Genomic DNA, 14,416 nt, shown 5'->3' on the forward strand with positions numbered 1-14,416 from the left:
TCGCATTTTAAACAAACATTTACGTAAAATTAATTTGGTATTGAAAGGCAAATAAAAAGAAAAAACAATAAAAAAATCCCTTCCACCACTGGAAAGGAAGGCACTCCTGAACAGAATGCCTTTGAAATCACCTCGGAATGCTAAGAAGGTAGTCTAGTGTGACACTCAGCTCGTCCATACTCGTCTGCTCAAGGCATAACGGAATCGTCAGAATGAGGCCACTTCTTCTGTCCTTCCCTCCTATTTTTTGAGGGGAAAAGTCATTAGAAAGGCATTGTGACAGCTTTAAGGTAAAATAAATACTTTGCAGTTATGTAGTCCCAAAATATATCGCAAAAGTAATTTTTAAAGTTGCTGTGAGAATCACAACTGACATTTAACCTCTCAGTTGTGAGGATTCATTCACCACACTGATACTTTAAGGCATCACCAAGACTTCAGAGCACAGACCACATCTGCAGCTGTCATAGTCTTTCATCTAGTACCTTCCACATAAGCAACACAAACCAAGTTTTCCAGAAGCATTATCTTTGCATATCTAGATTTCATTTTTTAAAAGTAGCTCCTAGACCTTCTGCACTACCAGCCTGCCAGAAACCTGGTAAGCTTCCAGAGTGAACATGTACCCAGCAGACCCCATTGGAACACAACACCTCCTGAAAACTGACTACACAAAGGAGGATTCTGTACCACACAGGCTGCTCATGGCACATATTCCAAAATGGTAGTTCATTCAAAGATGTAAGATTTCCAGACCTACTTACAAACATGTAACAGCCACCTCACAATTAAGATAAATAAGTCCAACCAGTTTCTTTAATCTTCATATGCATTTTCAAAGTTATACAAACAACATCAGCAACAAAAACATTGAAAGAGCCAGCCTCACATTTTTATGTCCAACATGAGATCCAGTATGACCAAGTGCTAGGTGATGCTGATATTCTGCAACTGTGGTTTGGATTATTTTGGACTACAGAGACTCTCAAGAAAGTCTCTGGAAATGTACAGTTTTAAAAAACAAACAACTAAAAGTATGGATCTTTAAAGGAAGTTGGCATTTTCTCTTCTGGTCCTTTTTTAGAAGACGACTTTTGAGTCATGCAGATGTGAGCCAGTAACTAAAATGGACTTAGACTTGGTTCTTACTCATAGCTTAAAATGGAACTGCAAGCAAATTTATGGAATACAAGATCACATGAAAAAAAATACTGACACAGCTCCCTGAAAGGGTCAATCAGCAAACACTGCACAGTGAAGGAAATCAGGTGTGCAGCTGGCTTATATTGTCACCACATCTTCAAGTGCAGGGGCCTGAGTAGTGGTCTTTTGAAAGCAGAAGGCAGAGATCAAAACATCTGCCCCTAAATGGTGGTTAACTCCAGAGATCCTAATTTCAAAACCTAATAAAATATTTTTATGGGTTTTTTTGGTGGGGGGAGCAGAGGAGGGAAAGTACAAGAAAGGGAGAGGGGAATTTGCATACGAAGTGAAGAACATCACTAAATTCAAACATACTCCAGAGGGATACAGTGCTTGAGTTTATATGTTATTAAACCCCAATGTCTGTCATCTTAAAGTCTGGGGTTTGCTTTTTTTTAATCCTTGAATATTTTTTAAAACTAATACCCATCCCTACATTACACACGTATTAAAGTAAGTTCTCCACAAAAAAGGCTGAAAGCCTTTCCCATTTTATTGACTATTATTGTTAGACTAAGTTTTAATATATTAGCTATTTTATTAAAAATAAGTGTGTGTAATAAAATGAGAGTGATTTAAGTACACGTAGGAGGCAGTAAGTAAACAATTCTTCCATATTTTAGAAAGACTATACAAAGATAACTATAATCTCAGCTTTCCTTGGAGTGAAAAAGAAGCAAATTGTAACCTGAGAAACACCACTATTCTCAAATTAAATGTGTTATTCATGTGGTAAAGCCATTCCACCACACTTTTGCTTCATAAAGTTAACTGATACTGGTAGAACTGAAGTTCTACCTAATCAGTAACAACTTTTTTCAGAATAGTAACAGTGGTGAAGAAGTAAGACAAAGCACAGTAAAGTGTGCAGACATCTACACTTACATTGCAATAATTTGACAAGAATTCATCCAATTTGTTAGAGATGCAGGCAAGATAATAAAAAACAGTTTGTTTACATGACATATGTTGGCATCTTAATTACAATGGGTTCTTCCTCATTTCCAAAGCTGTGCAAACTACCCAAAGAGTATTAGAGATCCACATCTTCATAAGGTACCTAGTGCTTTAGTCGATCCATTACTTGAAAATGCTAAGTTTATGTATATAAAAAAATACTTAAGAAGCCATACTGATTTAATGGTAGCTTGCTAGCTACCATCTCTCAACTAGAATAAAACACTGAAATAAATATAGAAGCCTTTCCTTAAGTGTTCAGGCATCATTTGGTCTCTCTTTATCAACAAAAAAAGAAAAGGGAGGGTAGAAGTTTTTAGGAAAATAGTAGGAAAAAAATAATTGAAACTAAAATTTGCAACAGTCAAGTTCAAAAATTGGTTATACATCATAAAATGCAGGAACTATGAAAAATTACTGGAGCAAAGAAGAAAACAGTCACAAGCATTAATAAAAATTAAAAACACAGATTGGACAGAATTTGATGACCAAACTGAATGAGCCTGTGATAAGTAAGAACACAAGAGATTATGAAGCTATTTCAACAGAGAACAGTAGAAGGGTCACCTTGAATCGACTTCCAGAGTCCAAAACTCCATGAGCCATAGTGGCAGCTCAGGACTCTACTGGATAACTAAGTGTAAGAACTATCCAACACTGCCTCTCCTCCCACACACTTAAACCCTTGAGTGGGGCATTAAAGTTGTTAATTTTAATGAATATGTACAGGGCTGGGGAAGGAAAGGTTTGCAGAAATATGCATTTTCTTATTGCATTTAAAGCAAGTTAGTCTTACCACAGCTAATTCATAACTGGAAAGGATTTCTGTTCGAAGTTATTTCTGGATTAAAGAGACAAACACCACCCGCCACAAAAGTCGTTAACTTTTAATAATAATTCATGTTCTGTTTACACAGACTAGTGGAAGCTTAGAATCAGTACCTAAAGACCACCTGTGCAAGATACTAGACAAACAGAAATTCTTGCATTTATACCTGGATTTATACAACAAGTTTGAGATCCTTTCGAAATATGACAAAGCACTAACCAACAATATATTTCTGTTAAATACATCCAGCAAATACAAGTAACCAACCAAAAAATCCCATCCAAATTATACAGGAAGGAACCAATTAAGAAAAAACTGAAACTGTACCTGAAAGAAAAGCCAATTTTTTCTTCAGAATGGGTAATATTACTGAAGCTTCCATTCTACTTCAGCTAATTTTCACAGCTCTGAAACACAAGAAGTTCAAATTGTCAAGCATGGGAAATCAATTACAACATTTTACTAGAATGAGCACTGACCAAAATATTTTTGTACTCTTCTGAAGGAAGCACATAACTCTGCAACCAAAATCCAACATAACGATTTTTGCCTCTCCTTCCCAAGTTATATTTCAAAATGATTACAAATGGCTCTGTATTAGAACCTAAAAAGAAAGCCCCCACACACTTCATTACCTTCACATATAAACAAAAGTCTACATCAACTTATTGACTCTGTGCAGCATGTTTCTTTGCTGTTACAAAAAGACAGATTTATTTAATATGAAAGCACTGCCAAGCTTCTGCCATAGTAGTGGTATTGCCCAAGGATCAAAACAGTTCTTTTGTTCAGTATTTCCTGGAACCAAAGGAAGAATTCTGCTCATTCAATGTGGAGGGAGGTGAGTCAAAACAATTGTCAATAATTCAAACACCTGGCCTTTTGTTCTAGAAACTCCTGAAGTTCTCAATTACCTCTCTTCTGTGAGAGCTTTGTTGAGCTCCATCTAGAAGAAAACTTTCACCAGGGAAGGCTATCTGAAGATACCAGAAAAAAATCTTCAGATTTAAAAATAAGTTTAAAATCCCTCTATAACACTCCAGAGAATCTCACAATGAATTAAACTAAACATTCTTTTTAATATTGGAAAGTGAAACAACTTCAAGAGAGCTAGTGTCTACTTCCCACTGGGAGCTGTCAAAGGTGTTTTAAAAAGGTACACTGCTAAAACACAGGTAAGTATATTTAGACCTACAAATAAAATGCGAGTGTTTTTAACTTGCTCAGAGGGAAATGGACAGCCTCTTAAATTGCTCATCAAGCTCTCAATTTAGAATGAGGAAAGAATGATGCATTGCTCAGTGTCACTGTTTAACTGAAAGAAACCAATCCAGTGTCTATGCACTTCTACAGAAGAAAAACAAGAGCACCGAAGAGAACAGATTTCACTTGAGGAACGTTAAATATTTCAAGAAGCTTAATTTCCTCACTTCCAAAACAGAAGACAGATTTTATATGCTCCAATTTTACAGATATTCACCAAGTTAAAGAGGTTAAATCCATTTGCTGAATTTCAGAAACAATCTAGAGTGCTGCATGCCCACCTGCAATCTACTTGGCCAATTAAAATACCATATACCAAGTTGTAAAACTTGTGCATACAGGAAACATGCTAAATAATAATTAAAAAAAAACTAGATTGAAGAATCTCACTGAACTGGTTTAGAATGACCTGGGCTTTCAGACTTTCAAACAAGACAGCAAAGTTAATCTCAAAAAATATATTCATTCTTTTAAACTTTTCTGCAGAAAAGTGGCAAGACTAAATCCACATAATATTTGTAATTAAAATCTAAAGATCTGAAAGGTGTTCCAGTGAAACAGAAAATTTCCAATCACCCCACCAATCAGAAACAAATATTTGTGAGAAAATTCTCTTAAATACAAACCTATATAGGTATACACTAAGGGGAGGATGGGAGGCTAGGGAGACAGTAAACATGGTAAAAAAAATGTACCAGACTGATAAAATTGCAAACAATTTTTCATGCTGCACTCCAATGTGAAATCAAATAATCACTTGGTAGGCCTATGATATTTAGGCTCTGGAAAGACTGCAAACTACATTGTTTTACCCAACACAGTATAAAATTCTAGAAATTCTTTCAAAAAACACACAAAAGCCACAAAACCTATAAACAATATAAACTATGTGCAATTCAGCATGAAAGTGCATAATCTCTGATGAAAAATATCACCTGAATATTCTGCTACACACCTTCAGTCTCATCTAATAAAAAAAGTAACTTAAAACCCCACATTTTAAAACTCCATTAAACAGAGAAGGCAGAGGGAGAAGGTGACACTCACACTGACTAGACAACCAGAATTAAGATGCCCTGAAGATATTAGATAGAAATTGCTCTGCAAATGACAGATGTTTTCTGTCTAAGCAACCCAGTGAGAACCACTGGTCAAAAACATTAGTAAATTAAAATTAAATCAGGGTCAATGAGAACATAAACATCTTTACCCAAATTCATTAGATCTGAAACATTTAATACTCTCAGCACACAGTGCAGTGTCTTTAAATGGGTCAGTCTCTCCACAAGCATCTATTGCAAGTTTCAAAGAATAAGTACTTTCTTCATTCCCTCATCGTGTATCAAACAAGAGCATAGCTGGTCTATTAAATACAGGACTAAAAGTCGGGGGGTGATCTGGTTTCTATTCCACATTCTGCTATGAAATATACATCTGGCTTTCAGCAAGCCATTTATCCCTTTTAGCCTTCATTCAGTCCCTCCGTCTGTAAAATGGAAATGTTGTATATTAATTCCCTTTTTACAAGAGTATTGCGATGTTTAATTCATTCATGTTTTTGAAGACTTGAGAGGTTAGAAAGAACTCCATAGATCTGCCCATAAATAACCAAGAAGCAGATGGGCAGCTACATTAAAAACAGTAGCAGCTTGCAAGTCCAGGCACATACAATAGCACAAATAACAATAGACATTTAGAATTACTGCCAAAAGAAGTCTCAATCATATAGGATTTTTTTTTTTTTCTTTTAAAATCAATTTCTGAATTGTGGACCTTCAAAATTAACTGCTTTGTTCCCTGAAGCCAGCATGGAAGTTTTTTTTCAGATGCTAACTTCTACTCATAAAGCATTACTCCATGCTTTCCTAGGATCAGCTTTAAAAAAGTTAATCTGTCGCACACAGAAATAAAATCCATTTGCAAAAGACAGAGAGAAATCTCAACATCGCGATTATCTATGTGGATTACTATTTCACCATCCTTTAAAACTACATTAAAGATGTTGGAGAGACGAGATGCTAAGTGGCACACAGTATGTCACCAGGGCTGATACCCAGGGTAATTGAGAGGCACCCTAAACTTGCCCAAAAAAGAGAAGGCGGCTGTAAGCATTCATTTCTTACTGCTGTCTTCAATTAAAGAGCATGTGCCACCTGGTTTATTCAGCTGGACAGGCTCAAAAGTAACAATAAAACCTGACAGATGAACATCAGCTTAGGTACTCAAATACAGTGTTTTTTACTCTTTAACAAATAAGCAGCACTAACAAATTTTTAATATTAGAGCCTTTTAAGATCTCAGGTGAAACTGTAACTCCACATAATCTGGGAAGATCAAATCAAGGTTTTAGCCTTTTCAACCATTTTATTTAGTAAAGACTTTTTTTCTTTTTGACCATCTGTAAAAACTGACCATAAAAAGGGCATACTGAAGCTTTATGTTGAACATAAAAAAAATACTTCAGATGTTCCATAACCTGTTAATTCACACTAAAGGATTAAGAAAATAAAAACCATAAAGTCAGCAGATTTCATTGGTTTGAAAGCTTGCTTAATTTAAAGCAAAACACAACCATACAGTGTCAGTTCCATTACACATGCACAGTTAGTATTCTAATTCAGTAAATTGTGACAGCAGATCAACGGAGAGATTGAAAGTGTGCTCTACTTTCAAGTTACACCTAAGGTTAACAGTTTGCTAGGCCATGATCCAAAAAGCACACTGTCATGGTCATACCAAATTTAAGCTTGGAAAAACTCTATTTCTTCTGCTCCATTTTCACCTGGAAGTTTACCTTGTATGCTTTGCTTTTTAACTGTAGCTAATAGAATTCAGAAGAGCTGTCTGTTAACTATGTCCTCTATTTATGCCATCTTCCATATTTCTTTCCCACCCCTTTTCCCCTCCCTCAGCATTTTGTGAGGAGGGGAGTGGCAAAAAGAAGCAATGAGCAATATAGTGAATAGCAAACCTGCAGATGGACAATGAGTGAACAACAAAGTTTATGCCATTCAAGAAGAAAAGGACCTTGTGCTCCTGAGTTTTAACTTTTATCTCAGTCAACTATTTGTTTCACAGAATGGTAGTCTTTTCCTCAGAATCACAGCAAGTGTCAAATGGAAAGGAAGAGGAGTATGGAGCACAGAAACACTGTAACTAAGGCTGCACAGTGACATCTGCATGTACAAATGTGAAACAATGCCAATACTTCAGCCTTTTCATACAAGAAGGGCAAGTACAGGACACTGCACAACAATTTGCCCTCTCTCAAACAACAGCACTTCTTTGGACTCAAAAGCCATGTTCACAGATTTCAGTCTTGCTCCAACCCAAAGGAACACATGCAGAAGTTCATAATGGTGCTACAACACAGGACATACAAAATTATAGCTAGCTGGAGTTTTCTACCCCTTCCAGCCTCTATGTCAAATTACAGCAGTTTTCAGGGTTCTTCAACCTAGATTAGTTAGAGAAAACAAGTCACAGGTTTGGGATGCATCTCCATATTTCCTCTTCTACCTCATTTACAGAGAGAGATCCCATGTTTACCCCTCCAGCAGAACCCTAGAGCTCATCCTTGCCCGATGTTACCACAGGCAACAGAAGACTCTGATCTACCTTATACCCTCCCTTGAAACAGGCAGCCAAAACAGAGTAAGTTACAGTCATCCAATATAGTCCCAACTCTCTTCACAGCCTCAGGTAGCCACAGAATACACAAACTGATGCAATTTAGGAGGTTCTCCAATGCTTTCTACATAGCAATAAGGCAATTGAAATGCTATGTTCAAAGCATAGCACATGTTCTCTCTTGTCACACTTCTCCAAGGCCCATTAAAATATGTACCTCAGATTCAGCTCTTAAAATTTTACTTAGTCAGAGATCACATGGAAATAAGGCAGAAATCACAGACTTTAAATTCTCCCACAGGAAGTTTGACTCATAGGCTAGGGGGGAAGAAAAATAATCAATGAATAGTAGAATAAAAATCACATACTCCTCTTCTAGCTCCTGCTACTTAAAAAAAAACCCCAAATGAGTCACAAAAGCTTGCAAGAATGAGCTGGGGGAAATGAGTACCTTAACACCAACTCCTTAAGGATCCCTCCAAAACCAGTTTGTTATGAAAGATTACGGAGGGCTCATGCCTTCGATACTTTATAAAGCTAGCTAAGACAGTGGGAGGAAAGAGGTTGGAATATTCCAGGTTATAAGCAGCAGAGGTAAAACACAGCCAAAAAGATGAACAGCTGCACTGATGAGTGCAACTGCTGGCAGTTTGGAGCAAACAAAAAACAACTTTCCTCTGGGGTGCTAGATTAGAACTTCCTGGGAAAACAATCTACAGCCTCATAACAATACACATACTTGGCATTGGTTGCAAGTGTATGTGGCTCAGTCCCCCAGAACCACTTCTCAGCCCAGCATAGTGACACTACAGTCAAATGGAAGCAAAAAGAAACACTCTTATGAACTGAAAGCCATAAAGGGGGCAGGGGGTATGAAAGGACAATCAACTGAGAGGAAAAGTAGGGTGGGGTGTGTAGACATAAGCATAGCAGACACAAAAGCACTCATCCTTTTTAGGTGGACAAAACTGACCCAAAACGAGAACAAATGAGAGGCTAATAAAAAGACGGTTTAGAAATCTCCAACACTTCAGGTTTGATACCTAAACAAAAAAAGTTCTCAGCTCAAAAGTAAGATTTTGTGTGGACCTTGAAACATCCCAAACAAATTCCTGTATTTTTAAAAAATATTTATGGTTGTGGCTTTTGCTGCCCCCTCACTGCACAACACACCAGTCAAGACAAATGAGTGCAACAATAAAAATCCCTTAATAAGGAATAAATAATCTGAAAACTTTGCTAGTCTTAATCAAACATAACAATAGAAGAGACTGAAATATGTCAGAACTGGTACCTTCTTCATTCAGATTTTTAAGTTTCAAAATCTTTCAGAATGACACAAATTCATTGCTATCAAAAATAAAAATAATTATCTTCACTGCCTTTGAAATTCAATGTGCAAGGGAAATCTTTGCTTAACTTGCACAGATGTCTTCACTTTCTGTGCTGATGTTAAAAGTTTCAAACATTTCAGCTGCAAGCCACAAATTAAACTGTCCACAGTAAACACCTGCAGTAACCACAGCACCTCGCCCTCTCTCCCACTCTCTCAAAACAAAACACGCAGTATTCCACTATCATAAATAAATGCTTACATGCTTCAGAAAATACAAAAATATCTAAAAAAAGTTCTCTAACCTGCTATGTGGGGCATCTTGCATAGAGGTTAACACACATGCATTTTGCCAGTTATACTATTTTCTAGAGCCAAATTAGAATGCAACATGAAAGAATTTGCAAACACTATGCTAGAAAGCAGACAACTCACATTGAAGGTATACTGATTAGAAAGAAACCATCACTTTTACCAACACCTAAAAGTAGATAAGCCATGGCACACATATTGTGTGTCCATCTTGACCCTTTCCCTCAAGAAGGGCCATTTATTTACTCAAGTTCAGCTGTACATATAATTTAATGACCAAACTATCAAGCTAACATTGATTCCATTTCTCTTATTCTTCCAATACTTTTTTTTTTTTCTCCTTATTTGGTGTGGTCAACATTTATCCTCCATGATATCTCTCTAAGAACACAACTCAAATTCAACTCTGCCAACATCCTAGGAGTTATCTTGGCTCTGAATTCTCACATGCCTACGAAATCTATCTCCCTTGAACCGTTGCTTCAGCAAAGCCCTAAGTCATACCTTCATCTCCTCTTAACTACTGTAATTTGCTTCTTAATGGGTTCTTTATGTCCCAGCATTCCAAACTTCTGCTTGTCCAAAATGCAGCAGCTCATCTTCTCACCTAGAAACAGGAAAACAACACTCCATATTCATTTTCACTTGCTTCCTTGTTGAATTTAGAGTCTGCTGTAAGGATAACCTTACTTCAAAATCTCTCAGTCTAAAGAATAAAAAGCTTTGCCACTGTATTTTTCCAATTGCTTACTCGAGGTGCTGAAGTCTGTCATTACTCTTCTGTGCACAAGCTTATCAACCCCAGAGCAGCAACAATCTACCTCAGGCTTTCAAAACCTTTTCCTTTACTCTCACCTGTAACTACAGTTCCCTCTTTAAATTAGACTTCATATATCCCCAGTCGTCCACTTAAGCACCCTCTAATCTAATACACTGGCAAATAACTACTCTTTGTGTGAGACACTAACACTACATGTGACAGCGTAACACATCTAAGCCAAACTATGTAACATAATTTCAATATCAGAAGCTTTAGTTATGTTATAGCAAATTTTAAATATTTTTAAGAGTCACAAGATGAAAATGAAGTAAAGCAGGTAAGTTAAAGAAGGCATAAGTTAAGGCCTAAATAAGCCTGAGCAAAGCTAACTGCTGCAATATTGTTCTATATAGTGTATTCATCAGTATCAAAGCTGCAGAAGAACCAAACATACCGTGTCAGAATTTTAAAGATCTTATTTTTTGAAGAGTTTGATCTTACTTACCATTGGTACTGGAATGCAACACTGTCTTTTAGGGATACAAGTTTGAGCTCTGGACCCCTGCAAATTTAAATGAAAAAAAAAGTATTTGACCGTATTTCTAGACATTAATGCTCAATCTAAAACTTTACTTCCTTGGAAGCTGGAAACAAGAGTTTATTACAAAGCTACCTGACAAGGGAGTGAACATTTCCACTATACATTCACAAATACTTGTAAGCTGGGCACTTGAGTGAGACAGCAGTAATACTGTATTTTCTACCAAAACATATGGTAGACATCAACATTGTTTAAAATTAGCAGGCAATGCTCCTGAGGCAGCACCGGAAGCAGTGGGGAAGTAACAAGAACCAGAATCCTTGTAGTATGCTTTCAGTCAGAGATAACCTACACAACGTTTTAGGCAAAACTGAAAACTAAATGGTATTAGTGTTTTTTTATGAAAAGAGGAAAAAGGTACTCCTACTCAAAAAATGTACAACAGTCCCTATTTGTATTAGAAGATGCAGAACTAAGAGCTAAGCATCAAACGTAAAACCTCAGCAAATGCTTCAAAGACTTGCATGGAACCTTGTAACTCATCAAATCCTACCCACTAACAAAACTCAGAAATGCAAAATTAGTATATTCTGTGTTAAAGGTGACCCCAGGATCCTAAACACACTTCATAGGTTTTACAGTTACTCCAATGCACCAGTCATTACAGTAACCTCTCTCACAACAAGTTTTAAACTAAAAAAACCAAACAACTTGTTACCAGAAGTTTTCTAGTCAGGCAAATAAACAAACAGCCTCAAAAAGGTGGAGAGAAGGCAAGAGTACACACCCATAGATCAGAAATAAGAAGATAGCTTGAACAGAAATGAAGTAGAAATCCTGCAACATAACTTCTTAACCCTACAAGAACCTAGGATAGGCTTTGCCTACTTTATCAGAAGCTATCTAGCAAAGGTGTTCTGAATTTCCCCAACTACTCACAATCACTGGGGAAAAAAGGCTTTCATCTTCATACTCTATTCCTAAGGACTCTTGACAGCTATGTAGCACTGCCTTAAAGCTCACCATCAATGTATCTGGTCTCTTCCATAAGTACCTCCGGGTCCCCTACCTATAACCACTACAGAGCAGCAGCCAACTGAAACTGAGCTGAACTTCACCAGACTTCTTTATTGTGCTGCTGGAAATTAACAAAACCATGTACATTGCCCATTTACACAAGCTTGACTGAGAAATGTACTTCCACAGCCCATTCGGAATTGTAGTCTACAACTCCATGAGACATCAAGGCATTGACTCGTGTAAGAAATTTTAAAGCACATGCATTTTCTTCTCTTTTGCTTCTAGGATGTTACAGATAGTCTAAACTGCAAAGAAAATATCCTCTATTAGCATAATACTTCACAAAAAACAGTTGGTTGAGGTAATTTTACAGGATTCTTCAAACAACAATTAATGATGCAAAGAACCGTGCAAAATCCTAAAATGCATCACTAAAAGAACACTGTAATTGCTCCTAGTTTCGGTGAGGTTTTTCTCCTGACAAAGCAAATCATGATCAACACCTTACCAGCATGCAGTAGGCCTCTCTGACCAAGCTTCAGTTCTATTCTGTGTGCCACTTTCCCCTTCTTTTTTTCCCCTTAAGTTTCTGCTTGGTACAGACAATGGGCCTAGGACTGTAAAAACTCACATTCAGAAAAATGAGAACCCTTATTAGAACGGAAGTTCATCACTGTTTCTGTCATGTACTGACTGTATTAACTATTTACTGTACACTGAATCTTATCAGACAATGTCACATAACAGGGGAAAAGGGTAAAAACCCCTTGAACTCCCTCATCACAGAGGATTTTAATGTGTGAACAAAGTCAACATCCAATCATTAGGAAAATGCTGATGCTGCAATATTAAAAATAATTGCCTTTGAGGTGAAGAAAAAGGAAAGAACAACTGGCAAATGCATCTACTAATACCCAACCATGTAAGCCTTAATAATCTTGATCATTAAAAACACTACAAAAACTCAGAAAACAAAGACTTGTTCTCCACTCTAAAACAATTGCTCCCATACACTCGCACTCATTCTTAATGAAAAAGGGTGCTTCAGAGCATCTTGTTCCTACAACCGTCTTGCTAAAAAGCTCTTCCGAGGGGTAGCAAGGGACACTCCAGTTACGGGGAGAAAGACAAAATTGCTAAGACAATGGAGCTGTCAAAAAATCAAAGAAAGGGCAACCACGGCTCTGAGCAACCACTGCTTCAGCGGTGATTCAGCTTCCCGACCAGGCAGCGCTTCCAGAAACCCAGGAGCGGCCACGGCCGAAGCAGTGACACGGCCGTGACTCGTCCCGACCTGACCGCCGCACTGATCAGCGGCGACTCACCGGAAAAAAACCCACGAGAAGCCGAGAGGATGGGCTCCCGCCTCCCTCCGGAGAGCTATTCCTTGCCCGAAGCCCTCTCCTTCCTCCCTCCCTCCCTCCCTTCCTTCCCCAGGCTGCCGTGGCACCCGCGGGCCGGCGGGAGGGGGCCGTCACCCTCCCGCACAAAGGCCGCCCCGCCCGGGAGCCCCCCCGCCACCGCGGCCACGTATGTAGCAGCAGCACGAACAATACCCAAACCTGTTGCGCGCGCTCCCCTGGGCTGTACCGACCTGCCGCGCCCCCGGCCCGGGAAGACCCACAAAGGGGCGAGGAAACGGGAGGCGGGGGGAGGCGGCCAGCTCCGCAGCCAGCCAGCGGATACCCTGTCACCGCCCGCCTGCCCCGGGATGCGGCAGCGGCGGGGGAGCGGGGGCTGGGGCTGCCCTGCCGCAAGGCCAGGCCACCGCCGCCCCCCAGGACGGGCAGAGCCCCCAGCGCCCGAGGAAGCGGGGCGCCCCGCGGCTCTAAGGCCCCGCCCGGGGAAACAAAGCACGGCCAGGCCGCAGAGCCTGCGCTGCGCCCGGGGCCGCCCCTCCATGGGGCTGGGGCGAGCGAGGAGCCCCTGCGACGCGGCTACTCACCCGGCTGGCGCTCCGGGTGCCCGGGCTGGGAGGCGGCGGGGCGGGCGGTCGTGGGGCGGAGCCTGGACCCGCCCGCTCCGGCCGGGCTGCGGCGGCCGTGTCCTCAAGCAGCCTCGTTGGCCCGGCGGCAGCCCCCGGGGACGGGGGCGGCTCCGGCCCCTCCCTCGTCGGCAAAGAGACAGCGAGCACCAGACACTGCTGGGCCCGCCCCGCTCCGCTGCCCGCGCCTCAGCGCGCCCCCGCCCCTGGGGCGCGGAGCCGCCGCGGCAGCTGCGCGGGACGCGGCCCTGGCGGGAGGCGGCGGCGCGAAGCCCCACCCAGCGGCAGACAATGCCCCGCGCCCGCTGCGGCTGCCGGGCGCTGCGCTCCGCGGGCCTCGGCCCCGCCAGGCACCGCCCGGGCCTGTTCCCGCCGCCCCGGGCTCCCGTCAGTGACTGAGGGGCCATTGTGAATACGCGGCGTAAGACGGGGCTGGAGTCTGACTGCAGGTTTTTTAGCACTAGCAGCCCTGTTAACAGTGGTCCTGCTTTGCTGTTAGGAGTGCGTGAGGGCGTGATGAATGCAAGTCAGACCGAACACAGGTGAGAACTGGTCGTCGATGGTGCCTCAGGCGGCTGTGGGCT

General features: G+C 40.5%; 1 protein-coding gene across 3 annotated transcripts in view; it reads right to left on the reverse strand.

The window, feature by feature from the left end:
* SESTD1 (SEC14 and spectrin domain containing 1) overlaps positions 1-13,933 on the reverse strand; it is a 43,447-nt gene extending 29,514 nt beyond the window's left edge. The window contains exons 1-5 of one of the 3 annotated variants that reach the window (XM_051623310.1): positions 13,794-13,933; positions 10,793-10,849; positions 10,032-10,134; positions 3,317-3,396; positions 132-240 (exon numbers count right to left, since the gene is read on the reverse strand). In XM_051623310.1, the coding sequence (XP_051479270.1) occupies positions 132-240; positions 3,317-3,371 (164 nt within the window). In that variant the 5' untranslated portion in view covers positions 3,372-3,396; positions 10,032-10,134; positions 10,793-10,849; positions 13,794-13,933. The remainder of the gene's footprint in view (positions 1-131; positions 241-3,316; positions 3,397-10,031; positions 10,135-10,792; positions 10,850-13,793) is intronic. The other 2 variants (XM_051623312.1, XM_051623313.1) reach the window with 2 other exon arrangements.
* Positions 13,934-14,416: the final 483 nt, after the last annotated feature.

This window comes from Apus apus, chromosome 6 (assembly GCF_020740795.1).
Source record: "Apus apus isolate bApuApu2 chromosome 6, bApuApu2.pri.cur, whole genome shotgun sequence".
In the NCBI taxonomy this organism is placed as follows: Eukaryota; Metazoa; Chordata; class Aves; order Apodiformes; family Apodidae; genus Apus; species Apus apus.